At 46.0% G+C, this 23,068-nt stretch overlaps 2 protein-coding genes across 6 annotated transcripts in view; one reads left to right on the top strand and one right to left on the bottom strand.

Moving 5' to 3' along the window:
• N4BP2 (NEDD4 binding protein 2) overlaps positions 1–3,617 on the top strand; it is a 32,233-nt gene extending 28,616 nt beyond the window's left edge. For 2 of the 3 annotated variants that reach the window (XM_061552333.1, XM_061552331.1), the window contains one exon: positions 466–2,431. In XM_061552333.1, the coding sequence (XP_061408317.1) occupies positions 466–695 (230 nt within the window). In that variant the 3' untranslated portion in view covers positions 696–2,431. Of the gene's footprint in view, positions 1–465; positions 2,432–2,458 lie in introns of those variants that run through there. The other variant, XM_061552334.1, reaches the window with a different exon arrangement.
• A 97-nt stretch (positions 3,618–3,714) lies between these two features.
• Positions 3,715–21,972, bottom strand: LOC133342938 (RING finger protein 150-like). Of its 3 annotated transcripts, XM_061552335.1 has the most exons (10): positions 21,826–21,970; positions 20,594–21,135; positions 18,932–19,547; positions 17,078–17,140; positions 11,947–12,197; positions 10,031–10,102; positions 9,059–9,141; positions 7,802–7,898; positions 5,817–6,120; positions 3,715–4,383 (listed from the first exon to the last, which is right to left on the bottom strand). In XM_061552335.1, exons 3-10 carry the CDS (start codon positions 19,452–19,454, stop codon positions 4,265–4,267), a joined length of 1,512 nt encoding a protein of 503 aa, XP_061408319.1. In that variant the 5' UTR covers positions 19,455–19,547; positions 20,594–21,135; positions 21,826–21,970; the 3' UTR covers positions 3,715–4,264. The 3 variants fall into 3 exon arrangements, with proteins under 3 accessions (XP_061408319.1, XP_061408320.1, XP_061408321.1); XM_061552336.1 differs by having other exon boundaries at positions 18,932–19,541; positions 20,594–21,972; XM_061552337.1 differs by lacking the exon at positions 17,078–17,140 and having other exon boundaries at positions 20,594–21,972.
• Between the last annotated feature and the right edge of the window lie 1,096 nt (positions 21,973–23,068).

Here is a 23,068-nt window from a genome sequence, read left to right as displayed (position 1 = left end):
TCTTAATTTAGGGTTCTAAACATTATTATGATCGCCACACTCAAACACTGTTGCAGCAGTCAAATTATCGTTGACTTTTGTTGCAATTAAACTGACTGTCATTTCAGAATTGCCATGAGTATTCAACTCTGCAAAGCCAATTATGAGCACAAAACGTACTTTCATGACCAAATGCATTATTAAGGTATCACAGCTTATTTAAATGTTTTATCAAAGCAAAATGGTGTCCTGTGCAAAACTGAGGTCCATTGCAACATTGAGCCACTGATGTTTATAAACAGTGCAGCCACATGGAATAGTTGAGATACAAATTGATTCACTATTGGAATTGTGGGCTGCAATAGGATTCATGCCAGGCATGCGAATTCTGCGAGTGGCTGCTGCTGAACACAAGGTCAGGTTTGTTGACATTGGTTAACGTGTATTTTATTATTTGTCGCCCTGACCCATGCACGCACGTGGCAGAGTGCCAGGCCCAGGGAAAGTCAAGCGTTCTGTCAGTCATCACGGGCCAAGGGAACAACAGCCGGGGAGGAGTGTCCCGGCTCAAGCCAGCCGTGCTCGACTACTTGCGGAAAAACAAGTACAGGTGGGACGCGTCCCCCTCATTCGTCGATTCTTTTTGGCCACAATGCGAAGAAGGCCTGTCGCGGACCTTTTTATTCCTGCGTGAAATAACGACGCCCTGTGATTAAATCGCCGAGAATGCTCCCGATCTCATCGGATCTGGAAAGCTCGGCAGGTTTGGGGTTGAGCCTGGATAGTGCATCCGTCAGCGACCACCGTTGCTGCCAGGTTTTTGTTGGTTGCGGCTGCCGTGCTAATGGGGGGTGGTCATCAGAGCGCAAGGAAGCAAAATCCATTATTGCACTGTACTTTAACGTTCCCATATCTATGCTCAACTTCTCCTACCCGCACCGGTCCAGGAACCCTCATGACCAATAATGATGTGTGTGGGGTGCAGACTCCATTCAGTCCTGGATTGACAAAGGGTTGTGGGTAAAACTATTGAAGCCCATAAGCTGGTCACCACATTGTCCTCTCCAATGTGGCAGAGCTACGGAACCACGTGTTTGTGCGCACCACAGCTCCAAACGAGCATTTCCCCAAGCTTCATTGCTTGGTACCCCTCCCATGGTGCAGCTTTTCATGATTACAAGTCATTGGGTGTGTGCAATGTGTGACGGGTTAATTTAAATTGCATATCAGTGGAATATATTGGTAAAATGGGGAAAGGCTTGCCTGTGAGGGTTGCGAGGCCTGGCATTTTTTTGAACACTTGTATACTAAATCCCCTTATTATTTATCCACTACGGTCTTTTGTTTGATCTCAGACCTTGAGCTGAACTTAACCACTCGCTATTCGGAATGTCAACTACCGTACTTACCAAATGAACGAATGGTCAGCGGTGGTATAGGATCCTCTGTGTCAAGTGTCGTTTTGGCACTTGCTTGAAAAGAGGGAGAAAGCGACAATTGAAGTGATGTCATGAGTTGTGGTTTGATCGCACGGCTGTGCTATTGAAGCTTAAAGCAGAGCTCTGTACCAGCAGAAGGCAGGTGGTTGCAATACACTGACTGGACCCTTTGAAGTGCTTGCGTAATACAGTCAACGGTAAAGCATTTTAGTTTGCTTCACAAGCCGCCACGTTCATATATTTTGCTGTTGACCGGGACCCCCAAGGGGATGACTTGGCTGCCAGTGGAAGACTTGTACAGCAAGTAGTTTTTTTGACCTGTGTGCAGATGTTGAATGTTTCTCCTCTCGTATCAGCGAATTCTCTTTGGGCATTCTGGTCACCTTCGGACACTTTATATGCAAAGCCACACGTTGTGAAAAGAAAGACCCTTCTGAAAAAATACTCGGGAGGCGTTTTGGCAACAAATGAAGAAGTTATTATACTTTGGGAGACCTTAATATGGCAGTCGATTGATCAAGGCTGATAGCGACTGATGGCACATGCCTATTCACTATTATAAATGGTTGACTTCATTGGCACTCAATTTTTAAGCTGGGTCCATGGATGTTAAAATTGAAAATGATAGTGGAACATTTCCTTTGTTATTTTAGTTAATGTTGCACCTGAAATGTTTGAGCTGTTTACCAGTGAAAAATAATTGCAGGCATGTAATAAATGATTAAAATTGACTTATGCTCGTGTGATACATGAATAGAAGTGTTTTAACGATACATCATTTATAAACGCATGCAAATCGCATGCTAACAGTCCTTTATGATAAGGATAGCAAGACAAAACATGGGAGCACGATACAAACGAGACAATCTATATGGGACAAAGCAAAGAGAACGCATTCGTTTGAAGGTAGAATACATTCTTGATTTGAATGCAGTGAATCAAAGTGGTGATATGGTGCGGGCTTGTGGTGAATCGTTCCATGCCTAATAAAGTATCCAGTGTTGAATTGTTGCCAGCGTGACCTCTCTCTCTCTCGGCAGGTTTTCAGAGCCTCATGCGGGACTGGTCAAGGTTCATTTGCCACGCGCGCGAGAGGTTTGATGGCATGTAGCGCGACGCTCTTTGAGCGCACTGGCATCATTGGTATTCACTTTGCTGGTGTTATTTCATAATAGTTTTTTTGTCCTGCAAAGAAAAAATATTGAAAGGAAAAAGAGGCTCGTAATGAACTACTACGTCAACCATACACCAAGCTCATAAATCAGGCTATTCAAATTTAATAACAATTTGTGTAATGGTTCCTTAATTTATATCCGGAAGACATTACTTTTAAATCTACCCAATGACGATGTGTCACGGACTGTAATGTACTTGTAACGCAAATGTTTAACAAAAAAAAGCTATTTTCATGCTTTTTTGGTAAAGGGAAAGTTGGTCTCAATTTTTGGTATCTATTTTTATACTTTTTGTAACGTGTATATAATTATGACTGCAGGGGCTAAGGTTATTTCAGGACAGTATTACAGGACAGTTATGTAAATGATAATGTAAAATAAATGGTATTAATTTACATTAAACACATTCTTAAATGCATAGTATATATTTTTAAAAATCTGGATAAGATGTTCATACGAGGTATTTTTTCTAGAGATGTTTTAAATCTGTAGAGTATACGGAGGCCATTTTAAGATAATTGTTGCACTAAATAGTTTTTCAAATTTGCATACAAACTATTGAACAACATCTAACATTTTATAATTATAGTGTTTATTGTAAAAGAAAAACATTTGTCTGGTCATTAGTACACAACATGGCATGTAGGTAGACCACAATTAAATAAGTGTTCTCAATTTACAAATACAAGTCTTACTGACCTCTCCCCGTAGTTTTGAGTGATATCCCCTTGCAAGTGTGTGTGTGTGTGAGGGGGGGGGTTATCCTGGCAGCCCCAAAAGCCTTGCCTGAGCTACAACAGTTCAAGAATTAGTCCAACAACCCAAAGCAGTGTCTTGGGAATCTGTTTATTTTAGCAAGTACAAAGAAAAATTGTTTACGAGTGTTTAAAAAAATAAGCCTGCTTTTCATAAAAAATGTATGTGGTTAATGAGCATTGTACCTTTGCGCGCGATTTTTTTACTGTATTCTGGGGCAATGCCACTGATAAATGTTTGCACAAGTGGCCTTTACCTGACTCAGTGAAATGAAAATAACTAAATTTGTACATTTTGTTCTGCGTGTTCTCTTACATTATACCGTGCAAGCTCAGCATACTTAACAGTGATGACAGCGGCAAGGGTCGGGCATAAACATTTTATTTAGATTCCCAATAAAATGTAACAAAAGTTGTGTAAATGCACTCACAGTCAAATATTTCACAAAGAAGTAGAGATTTTTTGGCTGGAGACAAGCTTAGCATTACCCATCCAAATAAAGTGTTTAATGCACATAAAATAAAACTTTTAAACCTCCAAACCTCAATAACCATAGAAACAATAACATCTCTAGGTAACAGCAATATTTAAGCATGAATCATAGACCTGTTGGCTCAGCACATTAACTACGGCATGTGTACCACAGTTATAAAACAGCAACGTAATTTCGACGGCAATAATTTACATTTACAAGTCATACGTAGCTCTCTACAAGCAAAGAAGCTGTTCACAATTTCAGAGGCGCGATTTTCAGGCATGTAAACGGCCTCAGCTGGGATTTTTTGTACAATCAAGATGTGGCAGCCATCTTGTGCTAACATTTTGCCATCAAAATAAAAAAATAAACCGAAACAAAACCACAACCCAAAAAGAAAAGTGGAACCCAGTGCTCCCAAATCTCGCACGACGTCGCGGTCACGAGAGAATTTCTTGCCCGCGAGGGCTTTGGTCAGCGAGGTCGATGTCAGACAGTCTGATCTCCACCGTGATGGGCTGAGAGGAGCTCCGGTCTCTCACCAGGCGTTCTTCGTCGTCTGTGGATCACAAGGTTTCAACAATGCTGTTCGCAAATGGAAATCCACGGTTAATTGAATGTTTTTTTCGGTAAAGTCACGTAGGTAAAAAATTAAAATTAATGAAAGTAAAATAAAAAAAATCACAACGTTTCGGAGGCAACACAAGCTTCCGTCTTCAGGTGGAACCGTCACAGCCACGACAGCTGTATCAAGTAAATGAGAGATTACAAGAGCTACCACTCTGTATATATAATGGTTGAAGAGGGGAAGGGCCAAGTACGGCATTATATATACGGAGTGGTAGCTCTTGTAATCTCTCATTTACTTGATACAGCTGTCGTGGCTGTGACGGTTCCACCTGAAGACGGAAGCTTGTGTTGCCTCCGAAACGTCGTGATTTTTTATTTAATTTTACTTTTATTAATTTTAATTTTTTACCTACGTGACTTTACCGAAAAAAACCTAAGAATATGAATCCTTGCAGTTACAAAAGCTTCAAATCTAGAATTAATTGAATGGTGGTAACGTGGTGGCGACACGTTAACTCCCTTGCCTGATATGCCAGAGGGGGGTTTGATACCAACCCTGAGACCTGTATATTTGGAGTCTACATGTTCTCTCCCTGGTCACGTGGATTTTTCTCTGGGTCCTCCAGTTTTTCCCTCCACATTTAGAAACACGCGTTTAGAGTATTTGGCTGCTATAAATGTCCACATGATAAGCCACTTCGTTGAGCTGTTATTTGTGGCCAGGTCACATATGAAAAAGAGCTATATAGCTCAGTGGGCCTTACCTAGTAAAATTTAAAAAAGTCTAAATGAAAAATTTGTCGAATGGAGAAAAGCAAATAGCGCCAGTTAGATGTCATTTATCACCAATCACACAAGTTATGATTGTTAAAAATCATTACAAATTGCTGCAAGAGCAGCGTGTGAGGGGTTTGTACGACCGATGAACTCTACTTGTGCTTTGTTTGGTCATGCACTGCTTTTCACGCATATAACATGTCTTTACATTGAAAATAAGATCTTCCTCACTGTAACATCAAGAGAACCAATGTTTCCTACAGGGAAACTGGCCTCTGTACCGACAACCATAAATTAATGTTATTTATATCCTCTGGCACTGCAGGCGTACATAATATAAGTAAGCACAGTGGAATAGAAATTACGTAACACCATGTAAAGCCATCACATGATATCACAAGCCAAAATATTTTGATTCGCTTTCACCACGATAGAATATTTTTGCCGCAGGACATGGCACAGTTGATTCAGTCAAGGCTATTGTAAAGCAGAGTACCGTACCATAGCACGTGGGGTGTTCAGATGGACACCCGAGAGGTGCTGCGGTTTACGGGAGACGCTATCTGCCCGAAGGACGCCACAGAACGCACGTAATCGATGACGACACGAGGCCAACGGACAACAACCATGTCGTGAACTACTCGCCATGGAAGTCGATGTCGGCGTCGCTGTGCGGCGTGGAGGGCGTCGTGGGTTCCACGTGTGCCACCTGCACCACCTCTTCGTATTGCGGCGGCTCCAGGTTGAGGCTGCTGTCGCTGCCCGAGCCGGCGCCACTTCCTCCGCCGCCGATCCCTCGGCCGACGTAACCACCGTGCACCCTGCCGATGCCCACCATCGCCCCGCCACCGGCCGCCCCGCCCTCGTGCGCGTTGCGATTTGCCAGCGCCGCCATGGCTGACACACCCACTGCCGGCGGAGGGAGCTCCTCGCCCGGCTCAGGACTCGTCTGTGAAGCAGAGGGGGGGGGGGGGGCGGTTGTTAAGGTAATTTTTTTCTTTTCATGAGCGGGTGAATGAATGAATCATTTATTCATAAGGAGTCAACTGATACAGGGTGGAGTGTTGTTTTCCATGGGGGATAATATGGGACACAGAGGTGTCTGGCAAATTTGCAAGCAGAGCAGAAACTGGTGGTCAGTTGACCGGCAGCATGGAGTCGTCTGTTGAGCTCGAAATTTAAGCCAACTGGTGTTGCATGCCTTGATGCTCATCTAAGTAATTTATTCGTGATATGTTTAACGTAATATTTTGAAACCAATTTACCTCCAGCTGATTCCATTCCAACTTGGATCAAGTTTGATGGTATTTGCAATGGAGCGTATATTTTCCGTTATTTAAAATGCAGCATGTGTTTGGAAAAACCAACAGAATACTAGAATTTTAATTACCAAACATCATGAACGCGGAAGCCTACTTAAATAATCTGGAAACTCAGCGTGGGTTTCCTATGTCAACATAAATTACAACATACACGGATCAAATTCTCACATGCCATGGCGATCCATTCATTGATATGGACATCTGTGAAAAAGAACCTTGTCGCTCATTGGATTCCTTCACTATAAATAAATATTCAGATTCTGATATGAATCGAGGAATGCATTGTTCAACTTCAATAATAACATTTAGCCGTTTGTCAATCCACTGCCGGATGAAGGCCTCCAAGTGCCTTTGGGTTGCGGAATGTTGCGTGACCATGCATCACCACGCTGGTCAATGTGGGTTGCATCGGGGAACTGAAGTCAGGTCGTTGGGTTCATAGCGCAGTGCACTGATCATGATGCAACAGCGGTTTTCCCCCACACCCATTTATGACAATATACTACACTCCTATCAATGATTATATTAAATTAGCCTTTTGCCCGTCCAAGGACGGGTGTATTGCAGTAAATTTGAAACTTGCAGACGAAAAGCAGACCGCGATGTGATATTCATTGCATCAATGCGTGTGCAGTTTGTAAGAGCACGGTGACAGACCTATTTCATTTAAAGGTGATAATCCCTTGTTCATCATGACGTCCTTTTTACTTTGATATCTCAATAGCTTTGCGGAGATCGCGTGACGTGAGGGTTCTGCCTTTGTCGTGAGGGTTGTAAGTTGATGCCGAGGGGGGGGGGGGAGGAGGCGCCTCTGCTCCACATGTGGAGTGACGTCACCTTCTAATAATAATGAATGGAGGGGGTGTCCATTTGGAGGACGTCACCTGCTCATTATTAATGAGAGGGGCTGTTCGATGTGGAGTGACGTCACTTGCGCATAATTAATGAGGGGGGAGGGTGCTCCATGTTGAGTGACGTCACCCACTCATGTTATTAATGAGGGGTGGGGGGGTGTCTATTTGGAGGATGTCACCTGCTCATGAATATTAATGAAGGGGACTGGTCGATGTGGAGTGACGTCACGAGCGTTAAGGACATTCCTGGGTGATTATAGTAGGTACGAGCACCACTTTGTGGCAAGTCAACAATCGTAGTGCTACACACACAGACACGGATGTGGAATTCTGGCCAGGGTCTCTTGTTAATTTAACAGAATGATTTGGCGAGCTCCTTGCTTATTTGAGCCGAGACACTCGACTCATTATCAATGCTGCGAATGTCGGTGGTCAAAGGGGGACAGGCACTCACGGGGAAGCCCAGAGCCTTGAGGATGTTGAGTTTGCACATGGGGCACGTGCGATGGTCCAGCAGCCAGGGGTCCACGCACGCTTTGTGGAACAGGTGTCTATAGCAGTGAGGCACATGTGGAAGGGAGGCGGGTGTGGGGGAGTCGAGAGGTTGGTGGCATCCAGCTTTAAACAAAATCATTTGCAGATTTCCATCAATCAACTTGTGGATGAAGGCATTCCCCCATGCCACGTTGGTTGTGCGGTTTTATTTGATCACACTGGGCGACGCTGGTCAGTGCGGGTTAGGGTCGCAGCGGGGACCCGGAACTGGTTTAGACATCACTGAAGACCTCCCCAGGCCTTTTGGTGATAGGGGTGTTGTTTGACCATACTTCACCACTCTGGTCAGTGCGGCTTTGTGAAGGGTCGGCTATGGGAGCGGTTCAGATATCACTCGCCACAGATGTTAGCAGTTCATCGCACTGTGCGCTTACCACTGGGTGGAAAATTATTGCACCACTTATCCATTCTGTGTACCTTTTTATCTTACCGGGTTCATAATATAATTAGATTTTGTTCAGTATTCAAAGAAGACGCAACCTCAAAAATATCTCTTGGTAGATTCGCACGAAGGATGTTTGCTCCAGGCACCGACATGAGAGTAATACTTTGTTAATGAGAAAAAACTTTAAAACCAAGGTCAGCTGCTGAGTTTGTGGTGCTCTGGAGACATCATTGCATTGACGTACTAAAACGTATTGGTGTGAAGTCACCAGTGTCAATGACATGCTTGAATGTGACATCTTCTCATTAGCAAAACTTCAAACAGGCTGATACACGCTGCCTGGAACATAGAAATTTGGCACATATCTATAGGAATATTATTTTTTTGAGTGCATATTCTATTAATGAACATAGTACGCCACAGTGCGTGCGTTTGGGCTTGAGATAAAGTAACAGATGAAAACTGCACACATTACCAAGGAAATCATTACAACAATTTACCAATCATTGGCCTACTCCCCATGCTCTATTAGTGAAGGCAGTTGCTTGACCATATTTCACCAGGCCGGTCAGTCAAGGTTGGTGAAGTGGAGGGCCCAGGACTAATCCAGATATACAAACTCGTCACTGATGCTAGCCGTGGCCCAGAACAAAACTATCCATTATTTTAAACATGTTTATAAATAGAAATGAGGCCACGATTGGAGCATTATGAATATTTTCCAGGAAACACTGGGGTACCCGATTGTATGGAGTCCGTGTGTAAACTTACTTGCAAGGTAATATCCGTACTACATCACTGGGCTTGTAACCTTCAATGCAAACTGCACAGTTGTCGAAGTCAGGTTCCGTTTCCTACAGGCAGTTTCGAGGAAATCAGGGGGAGACAAAATAAAAATAACTAAAATATTTTGGACATGCTACATGTGAAAAGGCCACAAAGGCCATTGCTTCGAAGGATAAAGGATTAGTCAGCGGCTGTCAGTTTGATTGCTGCGTACGAGGACGTCATTCTTGACGCGCACAGATTAATAGCGGCTCATCCTACAAATGTCATTTCAGCAGACTTGAGTGTTTTTTTTTCTCCAACACGGTTAATACCAGTCAAATTGTTAAGACACAGAGTTGTGTTTCCAGACATTTCACTAGGACCGTACCCGCTGGGGCAGGTCCCCTTGGCTTGCCGATTTTAATGGCAGGGGAGTTATGAATAAAAAACAGCAGCAGCAGTGGTAGGCTAATGAAAAAAAGTCATCTTTAAACACACTGAACACTAACAAAGACTGCTTTAATATTATGTTGCTGGAAATGTACAACTCATGCATTTGGATATCTTATTAAGTGATGTTGATTGTACACAACATATCAGTGTTTTAATGGCTAAATGCCTCTTTGGGCCCAGTAGTACATTATACAAGCATGCTTTGCGATTTATAAATTAGACGTGCTGAATTATATACAGGGCGCTTCAAAAAAATGTTAACACATCGAAGAATTGGCAACAATACCGCAAGAAATGTGCCTCGGTTCTGGAGAACACTTGGAGAAGATTCCAGGCATGTGTTGACAATGATGGCGATCAAGTGGAGACTCTTACTTTTTGAAGCTATGAACATACATTTGTTATCATGTACGGCGTGTTATCCGGTTTTCCCATGTAAGCGTTAACAATTTTTTGAAGCACCCTGTATTGATTTTTGCATGCACTTATGGTACAACACGAAATCTGTTGCTGAATGCTTGCCTGATCCCCTTTCTTGATGGTTTTCAGTGGAAGTTTAGTCATTGCCTTCTTGGCAGCATCTCCCAGTCTCCTCTGTACAATTGCATGGACACAACACACATGTTAAACAGACAAAAAACACTCACCGGACTTGTGAACAAACGAAACACCCACAGATTAAACACTTCCACGTAGCAAATGCGCACTGTTGCTGTGCGTTTTCAATTCAGGTTTTTTTTTTGGATGTCCATCCGTTAGTAGCGAGAGAAAAAACGCACAAACTTGCCGTGTTTAATAATCAATTTGGCGCTTCAGCCATTAATATATGCTCCCCTGCATACCCGCCACAGTTAACTGTAACCCAAAGGGCCAGACTGTTGGCTAGAGACGGCCTGTGTCCAACGCGCCCCTAATTCTGCGACGCACAGACAAATGCGGTCCTTTGAGGCATATCTCGACCCACACGCTGGCACAGTCTGAGATCGCAAGAGGATACAAATTTACACCATTGGAACCTCATTTGCCAGTAGAAAAATATGATAATTGGTTTTTTACCCTTTTATCTGGCAACAAAACTGACACCTTTTTTTACAAGGAGTCATGTTTGCATAGACCACAATACCTGCAGTCGTAATGCAAACAAAAAACATAACTCTGATAATGTATGCACTGTCCTTGAAGTGACGCCTTTTGGCATCATCTGGTCCAACACCATGTAAGACTAGGCTCTAAGGAAAGCTGTCTCGGGTGTGGACCAATCAACTTCAAGGACAGTTGCATACATTATCAGAGTTGTGTTTTTTGTTTGCATTATGACTGCAGGTATTGTGGTCAATGCAAACATGACTCCTTGTAAAAAAAAGTGCCAGTTTTGTTGCCAGATAAAAGGGTAAAAAAACAATGATCAATTATCAGGATAAAAATTCTGCCTGCAGACACAACGCTACACATTCGAGTGGCATAGGAGCCGCCATTGATGTCACTATTTATGACCCGTTGAGAAACTCCTGTTCCCCGAGATTCAACGTGGCCTGCTCAGCGAGATTCGCATAAGCTGCCTATTGTAAGTACCAGGGATTACACGTCGGGTACCACATATAAATAAATATATGCATCTGTCTGTATACACAGCACTGTGCGTACACTGCACCACCAGAATATTAACACCCAGGTGTTTCATTTTTGGGGGGAGATTTCAGTTTTGTGTGAAATTTCAAGCTCTTAAGAAACTCCAGACTACTAAAAATATTCTCATTCCAACTTTACAACAGTAGGCTTCGAATGGAAGGGTAATTACACACAAATGTACGAGTAGGCCATGAAACAAAGACGTGTTCGGCTATTTAAAAAAAAACATTTATTTCTGGTGCGGCAAAAATAGTCTTCGAAATGTGACGCAAACCTCGACCGTGACGCTTTTAGCAAAGGGGTGGTCGCCGCCGCAGTCAAATCTGTCGCGGTGTTTTTGTCGACGCCCCCCCCCCTCCCCCTTATATCCGTGCCCATTCCATGAATGAAGAAACCATTCACGAGCAGCAGCCAACAAAATAAACACGCGCGCTTGGAAATCTGGCAAGCGGAACAATTCTGTAGCGTCTAATGAGACAAGCCCAGCCAGTGCAGGCTTCCTTTGAACCCAAACCGGTTTAAAAAATATATCGCAAAACAATGCAAATGGTCTGCAGACTCGAGGAAAACTAAAATAATTTTTGCCCCGCCCGCTCCGGCATTTGGAGCGAATGTGTTCCTTTAAATTTCCATACGATAAGCCACTTCTTCGAGCTATCATTTGCAATAACCAGGTCGCTTCCGAAAAAGAGCTATAGAGCTCAGTTGAGCCTTGCCTGGTAAAATACAAAAAATTGTTTAATTTTAGTTTAAATCGCGTGTCGCCAAACCGTGTTGCGTGTCGCATCGAGAGGGAAGTTGGAGCGCACCTGGTGGCGGTCGCGTGCGCTGGCATAGCGTAGCCTCTGGACATAGTAGAAGACGAGCCACGCCAACGAGATGATCATGAGCACGATGAACGAGATGGAGACGAACACCACCGACGTCCGGCTGACGAACTTCTGCACGTTGCGCGTGCCCACCGTGACGTGCACCATGACCGTGATGTTCCGCTCAAGCAGAGACATCATCTCTCTCCCCTTGAGTTCCGTGACCATGATGACCACGATTTCGCCCGTGTCTGCAGACGAAACGAGGAGGGATGTGTTGTTGGTGGCACGGCCAATCTGGCGGATAGTTGCTGGTTTGAGCAGCCCACCTCCACCCACCATATCGATGCTTTTGTGGAAAACCTGCATAGTCACTGATGTTTTGCACAGTGTGATGGGTTGTGAAATGTGTTGAGCATGAGTGCACAGAAAGGTCACATCATTTTGACTTTGGGATTATTTTCAGAGCTCCTGTCTTCTTTCTGTACTTGACATTGAGTGCACGAAAGTGCTAGACTGAAAAGCAAAGTAAGACATGTTATTCACTCTATACTTTAAATGTTATGGCCACGGTGATGAGATGACTGCCACCAGAAGTGCCCATTTGAAATCTTGGTAATGCTGAGGGCAAAATCACCTGTTTTATCTTCAAATACCTGCACCTGTACGAGATTATTGTAAATTGGAGCGAGCGTCTCCCTAAGGATGACCTTTGGGGGTCACACGAAAATTATCTTACTCACCCCGGCAGGATGGGGAAACATGCAAAGCATGACTTGTCAACGGTAAGAAGTACAAACAATATCACACCACCAGCGTCCTGTCGTGGTGTCACCATGTAATAAAACACGGCTCCGCTTTCACCACTTGAGACCAGGCACAGCGGCATGTATCTTCACATCTCTTGTGCTGTAAATAAAATACGTAGAGTAATTCCTCGTTGAACGTGGTACACGCGTTCCTGAAGTGCTGCTCTCAGCGAAAATTATTTTTCCATAAGAAGGCAAGATACGATGTACAGGGATACCTTGACTTGCGTCCACTTGACGTTCGTCACTTCGCTATTTCGTCCGTTTTCAATTCTAACCACATTTAAAATTTCGTCCACGCACTTTCCTCTGCCGTCTGATTTCATCCGCAAACCTTCCACGACGTTCGCGCCACGCGCCGTCTTTGAATAGAAGTCGTTCAGAGAGCATCTATTACATTTGTGTTTATTCATATATTATTAATACTGAACTTATTTCTTTGCTTATCCTGTAAGCAAGTCATAGTTATTTTTGTGCTAACAGTTTAATACTACAGTGTTCATTGTTATTTTATTGATTATAAAACACGTGTACAGTATTCATACTGTGCTTATTTTTGTAATTACTGTAAAATAGTTATGTTCGTGCTTTAATATATTAATAATGGGTCCGAAGTGTGTGGATAGTAAAGCTAAAATAACCCATTTGCATGTACGTTTTTATATTTACTGTAGTCATTTGCAAGTACGTTTTTTTCACCGGCCAAAATAAATTTGCAAGCTAAATAAAGGCTCTGCTTTGACATACGTCCATTTTTTACATTCGTCATGCTCTGGTCCCTAACCAGACGCAAGTGCGAGGTATTCCTGTACGCAGGTACGGTAAGATGGCGAGACAAAGAACTCGGATGAGAGTACGCCGCCGAGTACTGTCATGCCGTGTAGTCTATCATACCACTCAGCCGCACAGTGCAAGCACTGCAAGTCCTCGCTTAACGCGTTCTCGTCTATGTGGGAACACTTTTTGTACAACACGGAACGCGCCCCTTATAACGTGGAATGCACCGCTATAATGCGGTTTGAGCGGTCAACGATTTACTTACTTGAGCTGTGCGGCTGAGCGGTTAGATACAGTACGTGGAATTATACCGTACGTGGAATGATACAGTACGTGGAATGACACAGTACGCAGCGGAGAGCCCCATCTCAGTTCTGCCATGGGATGACTACAGACAGATTTTACAGTGAAAATTTTGGTAGTATACATAATTTCTGTTAATTAAAAGAGCCAGCCTGCAGAAGGGTGTTTTGGCCACAGCGATGGTTGTGTGTGGACACTTTTAAACTCTAAAGGTGAGGACTTGCAGTCAGAATTGAACAGGTCAATAAAACGAAAGATGCTTGAGAATGCGTTTCACTGACATGTGAAGAAATCTTTGCCGAGCCACACAAAGCGAGCATTTGCAAACACGTACGTAAATGTATGTTAGATACAATTGGCACGTTTATTAAAACTCCCCCGTCATTGTCCACCCAACAGTAAGCTGTCAATGACTACAACACCTCGGTTGATCGGCAGGTCGTGAGTGGTGGGGTAAAGTGTGGCTACTCCCAGCTCTTCCAAGACGTCTGGCTGGCACGAAAGGGTAGGGCCAGATACCCTCCTGAGCAAGAACATCGCAAGCCTGCACACTTTATCCTTTTATGCACTGCATATACACGAACAAATATGATGGTTACATCCTTCATTAAAAAAATTCAAACGAGAGATTCCCTTAACTGTGACTGCGGTGAGGTCCAGACTGTCAACCCACACCGTGAACAATCGCCCACTGGACGCCTGTGCAGCCAAAATTCATTCTGCAACACCCCAAGCCATCTAACGGCATTTGAGCCACAACACAGAATTATTGCTGCTGCTGCTGCCGATGCCGTAGGAAAGAAGGGAGCACACTGCAGTCACCGGAATGCAAAACATTAGAGTAAGAATTCTGTTTACACAAAAGTCATCAAAAGGAGTGATTGTGACCATTAAATCGGTTCGTCACGTGGTATCGCCATACTTCGTGTATAATGCACACAGCCTTGTTTGAGACCTGATGGGTCTCTTGTTAGTGAAAAATAAGAATATGTTTTAGCCTTCATGGCAATAAACAGATGTTAAGATGTTCAAACACCAAACTGTCCGTCTTTTGGCGTTCTCTGGTCTGACACTGGTGAGATTAGGCCAGAAAGACGGCTGTTTCTGGTGTAGGCCAAAAAGTTTCAAAGACAATGCTGATATTATCAGAGCATGTTTGTTTGCATGTTCACCCCCCCAAGTACGTGTGGTTTATGCAGTCTTGATTCCTTGCAAAAGGTATCCATTTGGTATTGCAAAATCTTAACACACGTTCTACTGGCAGAAAGGGTAAAACCTATTCTTATTTTTCATATATTTATACTGGCAAACACATCCCATGGGTTTCTTATCATGTACAGAAAAATTACATTTAAACAAAAGATAGCATACATCTGGCTGAGAGGCATCACTCATATTTGTTTTTTAAATGGTTAATTACAAATACCGCACCAATCAGTCTAAGGTTGGTGCCACATGCCTGCTTAAAGCTAAAGAAATCCTTCTTTTACATCACACTCCGTGTAAAGCAATTGTTACCTTGCACACGTTTGCATGCAAGAACTGCACTGGGTATAAACACATGGAAGCATGCCATGCGTACCCAACGGCAAGGCCATGTTGTAGCCATGTGGTCGATGCACTTTGAAATCGGCGAGCTTGTTGAGTGAGAGAGAAATCTGAAAGTATGCTAAATCACTTGCTGGATTTTTTTGTAATTCTTCTTAAAACACTCGCAGCTGGGGGTACTTTTCACGTACGTTCCAATCAACTGCGAGTCAGTGTTCAACCAACGAACATACATTTTTAAATTTACATGGCATTTGTTTTTTAAAATATTTTTCCCTACAATGATGGGGCCATGCTCAGTCGTGTTGGCCAAGCTTGGTGATCTATTTTTTATTGTGTTTTTGTGTTCCCCCTCCCCTCCAAGTTTATCTCAGGAGATTGTGCTATGAACATCATGTCAAGAGATGAAGACTCAATTTTCAGATCCCTTGCAAAGCATTGCAACCCTTCACGTTTGAGACTGGCCCAAGGCACAGAAGCGGAAATCCCTTCAAGTCACATCTGGATCCACACAGACGGGGGCTGCACCTTTTCCAGTCACTCTGCCACTGAGAGCAACGTTCATTGCATTCAAGTAAAAGTGATATTTTGAAATCCCAGGGCTAGAGTTTTGCAATACATTAAGTGCAAAACAAAAGCTCATACCATGGGGTTTTTGTGCAATTATTGATAACCTGGCTGAGACCATGACCTCCTCACTACAGTTGCGAACCTGGTTTAATCACAGGCAAATGTCTGGATTTCAACCGAGGATCTCAGCAATACCAGCTCAGTGCTCGGATTTGTCAGCAACCTGGTCACCTCCATGTTTGATGTTTGGTCTCAATGCGGCGTTTAACCAAATTTGTTTTACTATAAGATTAATTTATTCTGTAACAAGCACGATGCTTAAGTCAACAAACTAAATTGGCTTGACATTAAGCAGCATTCCATACACTCCTCAATCCACAGAAAATCAATAATATATACCAGAGACCAACAGAGTCCATCATTACCATCCCAACAGCATGGAATGCCCAAAGCAAACAGCAGAAAGAGTTTGAGGTTGAACTGAAGGCCCATTTTTTGGCACGCAAATTTGCTGACTGGTGTATTCTATGGACAGATGCGAGAACAATGTACGTTTATGCTGTATCCAATGCATTTGTGAAAAGAACATGTCTGCAACCCGACTCATTGGTAAGAAAAGCACACGACTGGACGAGCAAGAGTAAATTGTGCAGTTGAAGAGTTTCCCATTACAATTCAAATTGACCATCGCATGCACATGGCTGACTCGTATGGACAGCAGCTGCATGTACAGCAACATTGTCCATACGAAAAAGTGTTATTTTAAAAGGCTTCTTTTGTTGAAAAAAAAATCCTGCCGTTAACAAAATGATTTTGATCTCCGTTCTTGACAATGTAAACATTTATGGCCCATTTTACAATACTGGATATGAATGTGGGTCACGCTACCCAATGTTCATCAAGGTCTCAGGACAAGCGTGCGAGCTTTATTTGATTTAACCTGTCAGCAACTCGGTGCCAAATCCCAAGATTGAAGATCACTGAAATGAACTGCGGTGTTTCCAGCGCGGCTCTAAAGATTTAAGAAACCAAAATAACAAGAAAGGAACCCAAAACCTTTCAAGGCAAAGCTCCACCCACCAGCGACAAGCATCAATAGAGCTATGACTCTCAGAATACATTACCTTCGATATCAACATCGTAATGGACTTCAATGAAAAGACAACCCATGTACTGGACTGGCTGTCCTGTAGATAAAAATCAGATAATATTTTTTCACACACGTATTTTAATTAAAAGGTGGCACTGCATCAATGCTGTACCTTGCATCCCATATCTCTCTCATTTTTTACGTTTGGCTTCTTGCCAAAACTAAATTGTGTCATAGGGAGTTTGGTAAGATTGTGGAGCTGACAACAGCATTGTGCAACTGGTGCTGGATGTTGAAAGTAGTGGCACGGCCTCCACTACAAACGGGGATTTTATACAAATTATGGTTACTTATTTCGATATAAAAGTTGAGTGCACAAAAATAATGCACACGTCACTGGCAAGATAGATACTCTTGTTCCTAATACTACACCGACTGGCTAAAATAATACGTATAAGTCGTGCTGCAGTCATAACAATATTACAAACATGCATGGCAAATAATAAACAGGTTTGCATTGCTTCGAGGCAAAACCTGTCTTTGTGATGAACAAGACCTGGCAATGAAATAGGCTGTACAACCTGGTGAATCATTTAGAATTTGACCGAGTATCAAGTAGGAGAGACAGTACTTTTGAAGGGGAAAAAACAACGCAGTTGGGCCTCTAGCAACCTATCCAGTTGCATCAAACTCATTCCCCAAACACACCACCTCACTAATGAGGTTGTTCTTTGACGCAAGTACTAAAAAGCTATGACGTGCGCTGGGGCTGAAGTTATTCTGTCCTTCACGTGACTTGGGCTGCGCGTGTGTTCAGCCTCGGCACTCGATGAGCGGTAACAACAGTGTATGTATAATCATATTAATAAATGCTTGCAATGCGTCTGAAATAACGGTGGTGGTGGTGACGCTGGTGCTAATCAATGGGCATCTGCTACATGTGCACTGAGACAAAAAACGAGTGTTGGGAGCCCAAGGGCTATTTACCCAGCACAGCATATTTAGGATGGTCATGAAAATATAAACAGGCAAAACTAAATAAATAAAACATCCTTCTTGCTATATTACAATTGTAAAAATAATTGAGATGCCAGTCCCAGAACAAACCTCAGGCCATCCCTGAACCATCGTGACAACCGTCTAACCTTTATTAACATGTATCCCGAAGCAAACCAAACCTGCCCAGACATACTAACTGAACATATACCATCCACACAATCCACATCTACTAACCCACTGTGTCAGCCTGATCGTCTCCCCATCCATACTTGCCCATATTTGGCTTCCCATTCAATTCGTACTTACCGTTTCAACCAATACCATACTCTGCTAACACCGCCCATCCAAGGAATGTCTACCCATTACATGCCTGTATACAAAGCTCACCTGCGCACCCCTGACTTTTCTTCGCGACTGGCTGCACAAATTTTGCACGTGGTACGAAATGGATTTATAATTATCACGATCAAACCTGACTGTATTTTCCAACGTCACCATCCTGCGCACCCACGACAGTGCAACTTCACCAAACCCAAACCAGCTCATCCAACGAATTGAGTACAGTACTTGCTCACCTAATTCATGCCTGCACACACCTCAAACATTCTTACTCAACCCAATCCTGTTTAGTCAACACACACCCACCCCACCCATACTTGCCCATTGAGTGACTCAACCCATACCTACCCACCCACTCGAGTGTAAATGCTCACACAACCCATGCCATATTGCCCAAACCATACTTGCTCACCAAACCGAGATCTGCCCACCAGATACCTGCCCATCCACGACAGTAAAGCGACTCACCGAAGCCATATCTGCCACTATCCTCACCACCGCCACCACCTTTCCTTGCCTGTGGATATATTTAGAGAAGCACCGACTCTACCTTTGTGGTGCATTGCTGTGGTCTCGTTTCCCGTGCCGGGCCCGTTGGCAATCACCACAGCCGAGGCGTTGTGCGCCATGGCGCGCAGAATCTTGTCCCGCACCGAACAGTTCTCTTTGGAGATCAGTGCCACCCATGGTACAGATGCAGCCTTAGAACCACCACCGCTACCTGCCCGCAGCCGCTGCCCTGGTCCATGGCTCGGCTGCTGCTGCTGCAGCTGCTGCGCCGATGACGGCGGGAACACCGGGACATTGAAGCGGGTGGTGGCCGGGTCGCAGGCCGAGCGGTCTCCCGTGGGGGCCACCAAGATGCCCCTGGCCTCCACCTTGGGAGAGTCGTCCCCGTAGCGGCCGCACTCTGTGCGCTCCGAGCGTGGCTCCCGGCTGTCGGGTTCCACGTAGGAGATGTTCACGAAGGCCGTGTACCACGACTCTTCCTTGTCGGTGGCCGAGGAGGCGCCGGGCCACGCGGCAGGGCTCAGCAAAGCGGCCGCAACCAGACGGCACAGCAGGCCTGCCATTGTGTCTCCTGCTGCTGCTGTTGCTCCTCCTCCACCTCCACTTCCTCTAACACCGCTTCCTCCAGGAACTCCAATACCAGCAACCGTCTGCTCCTGGGAAGAACAGCCACCACCATCATCAACCACCACAATCTCTGAAAACACTACCGCGCCACTTACAACAACAGCACCGTCCATCAGCACCACGGCCCGGATCCTGGGCCCACCACCTCCAATACCACCACCGCCACCACCAAAAATGCCACCTGCACTTTTAAAAACAAAGATCCCCCCCCACCCCCCACATAGCTTTAACAGAATGTAAGTGGCAAGTGTCGTTAGCGAGCATCTATGAAAGCCGGCATGGCACACGAGAGGGGAATGGGTGACCAACAACAACACGAGGCCGCCTTTGTTGTTACATATCGCACGAGGTACTCATTCAAGAACCAGACTGCCTACGGAGAGAGGCCCAGGACCAATTAAAATTGTTCGCCACTGGTTTGTTGGTCATGAGCGGGAATTGAAGGATGATCACTGGGTTCGTGGCTACGAACCAATGTGCCACCGCTCACACACATGCACTTTCTTTAACAACAAAGACCCCCCCCCCCCCCGTGTAGCCTTAACAGATTGTTGGGGTAAGTGATGTTAGCAAGCACCTATTAAGACCGGCACGGCGCACGAGGGGGTGGGTGTTCAGTGCCCTGCCCGGCCGCCTTTGTCTCCCCAGGTACTCACTGAGGCCGAGTCAACCTAGGGGAGGCTCAGGATCGGTTCAGATAGTCGTCACCGGTGTTCGGGGATCGAACTCGTGTGGCCAGAGTCGTGGCACAGCGCGCTAATCTTTACCCCACATCTCTAGCACCACCATCATCACCTCCTTTAACAACCACCATCATCATCATCCTCCCTTAACAACCACCACCTCCATCCCCAACATCAGCACCATCCGACACGATAACCACCAACACCCACCACCTACAAAACCACCACCACCATCCTCACCTGTCGGCTCCCGAATCACAACGATAATTGGCATCTCCAACAGATCGTACACCACCACCATACCACAACCACCTCCAACAACAACAACATCACGACCACTCACAACATTCTCTACCCGGATGCAGACCGCACACGGCCAAAGAGGCTCTTACCGGGTGCTCGGTCACTCCACGAGCTTGTGTTGGTGGTGGTGTTGGTGTTGGTAGATCGGTCTTGCTCCAGTGTCCGTCTCTACACGTTCCAGACGGTCACAAATCCACGGTAGCCAGGGTGGCCGGTTTCTCCCCGGGCCTTTGTCCTCTTCACAAAGATGATCTTCTCATCACGATGTTATCCGAGTCCGTGGTACTGACCAGCTATCCTCATCCTTCCCCCCTACAGTCCCAGGTCTCTCCAGTAGAGCCGAAACTGCTCCTCCCCGAACAGATGTGGGGTGGCCACAATGGCCAGATGGCTTTGCTCGTCTCCTATCAGATCGGGGAGATCCCAGACTCCACCACCCTCTTCCCCTACCTCCTCCCTCTTCTTCCCACAGATCCTGACACCCAGGGGGGGGTGGTGGGGGTGGAGTTCTTCGTCCTTTAATCCTCTTTGCCTGGTGCTCCTTACCAGGCTGAGCTGTTGTCAGTGAATCGTGGGCCCTCTTGCCAGATTCAGACCCACGCTGATGGTCACGGGCCACCCACCACCACCACTACAACAACAAAAAGGGTGTTGTTGTTGTTGATTCCTGTCCGTCCGTAAACAACAACAGCAGCAGGCAGGCAGAGTAGCCTTGCGAATATAAAGCCCAGCTACGCCATGTGTTTATTCGCCGTTGTTTCGGATGATCGAGGTGTGATCGTTGATGAATTTCGACCTAAACGCGGAGGGGGAAAAAATCCTCGACGCTTTACGGCCCCGTCCGTGTGTGCACGCAGTTGCACGAAGCAGATCAACACAACAAAAGATCTCCCCTCCTTCCGAGAATACAGGACTGGTTGGATAAGGGGTGTAGGAAGTAATTCCTCCTCCTCCTCCTGCTGCTGCTGCTCACATCATTGCGACGATGTTTTGATCGGAACTAGACCTTAACCCCGCGATATTATTATTATAACATCCCTGGTGACGAAGGCGACGATTGCAGAGCACAGAAGGCGATGAATGTTGCACAAAAGACTGCTCCGTATCGCAATTGAGGTCCCCCCCCAGCCTTTTGAAATAATCCACGCGCAACGGCTTGAAACGCAACGTGGGTAAACAACACGGACGAGGCGCTCTCGAATCAACAACAACAACAACAGCTGCAGCAGCAGCAACAACAACAACGCCGCTTGTACCGCGTGCCTACGAATAAATACATGGAGCGTTGAGCCGCTAATATTTGGTGAAGTAAAGAACGCACACGATCGCCGCACAGCTGCGGACTCCGTAACTTGTTGGACTCTCCCCGTTCCGGAGACGCTTTGCGTCGGGCGGACGTCCACAAGACGTCAGCCCCACGCCGCCGCCGCCGCCGGCAACGTCACCCACACTGCGGGTGACGCAAGCTCCGCCGCCGCCGCTGCTGCCTATCCGCGCTACCAAATCGAATGCGTGCCGTCGTCATTGTAACAGCAGCCCCTCCCCCCCCATCCCCACCTCCCCCACATCCCCCCTCCCATCCCCCTAATCCCCCCCACTCATCACCCCCCAAATTTCCCCTCCCATCCCCCCACATCCCACCCCCTCATCCCCCCCCCTCCCATCCCCCCTCCCAACCCCCTCCCATCCCCCCATCCCCCCACATCCCCCCCCCATCCCACCCATCCCGCCCCCCCCATCCCCCCCACATCCCCCCCCATCCCCCCTCCCATCCCACCCCCCCCATCCCATCCCCCTCATATCCCCCCCCCTCATCCCCCCTCCCATCCCACCCCCCCCATCCCATCCCCCTCATATCCCCCCCCCATCCCCCCTCCCATCCCACCCCCCCATCCCATCCCCCCCACATCCCCCCCCCATCCCCCCTCCCATCCCATCCCCCCCATCCCATCCCCCTCATATCCCCCCCCCTCATCCCCCCTCCCATCCCTCTCCCACCCCCTCCCATCCCCCCCACATCCCCCCCACATCCCACCCCCGGCATCCCACCCACCCCACTCCCATCCCCCCCGCCATCACCCCCCATCCCCCCCACATCCCACCCCCCCCATCCCAACCCCCCATCCCCACCCCCCATTCCACCCCCACCCCCCCGCCATCCCACCCACCCCCATCTAATCCCCCCCGCCACCCCCCCTCCCATCCCCCCCGGAGGTGCGAGATATCGTGGTTCTAATAGGAATGGGCACGACGTTTCGGGCAATGACGCTTATTAAAGGCAGTGATACTTCATGGGACCTCCCTTGCCAGTATCAAAATATAAGAATAGGTTTTACCCTTTCTGGCAAGATGTTAAAACATTGTCTTAGGGGCCGTCCATAAATGACGTCACGCGATTTTGGACGATTTTTTTACCCCCCCTCCCCCATCGTCACACGGCGTCACAAAAAGTCAGACCCCCCTCAAATATGACGTCACAAAGCTCTGCCCCCCCCCCCCAAATATATAAAAAAAATGCTTCAAATCGCTTTAAACTATTGTCATTGTAGTACGTATTTAATGTG

This window comes from Lethenteron reissneri, chromosome 16 (genome assembly GCF_015708825.2).
Source record: "Lethenteron reissneri isolate LAM-NWPU_2019-01 chromosome 16, ASM1570882v1, whole genome shotgun sequence".
In the NCBI taxonomy this organism is placed as follows: Eukaryota; Metazoa; Chordata; class Hyperoartia; order Petromyzontiformes; family Petromyzontidae; genus Lethenteron; species Lethenteron reissneri.
This window is presented reverse-complemented; position numbering and strand designations above follow the sequence as displayed.

Excerpts from the sequence above, each read along its gene's own strand:
- LOC133342938 (XM_061552336.1), bottom strand. The coding sequence starts at position 19,454 with ATGGCAGGCCTGCTGTGCCGTCTGGTTGCGGCCGCTTTGCTGAGCCCT. Across the intron at positions 6,121-7,801 it reads TCAAGGCTCTGGGCTTCCCC|ACGAGTCCTGAGCCGGGCGA; the intron begins GTGAGTGCCTGT and ends TCTGCTTCACAG. Across the intron at positions 4,384-5,816 it reads CGCCGACATCGACTTCCATG|ACGACGAAGAACGCCTGGTG; the intron begins GCGAGTAGTTCA and ends TGTGATCCACAG.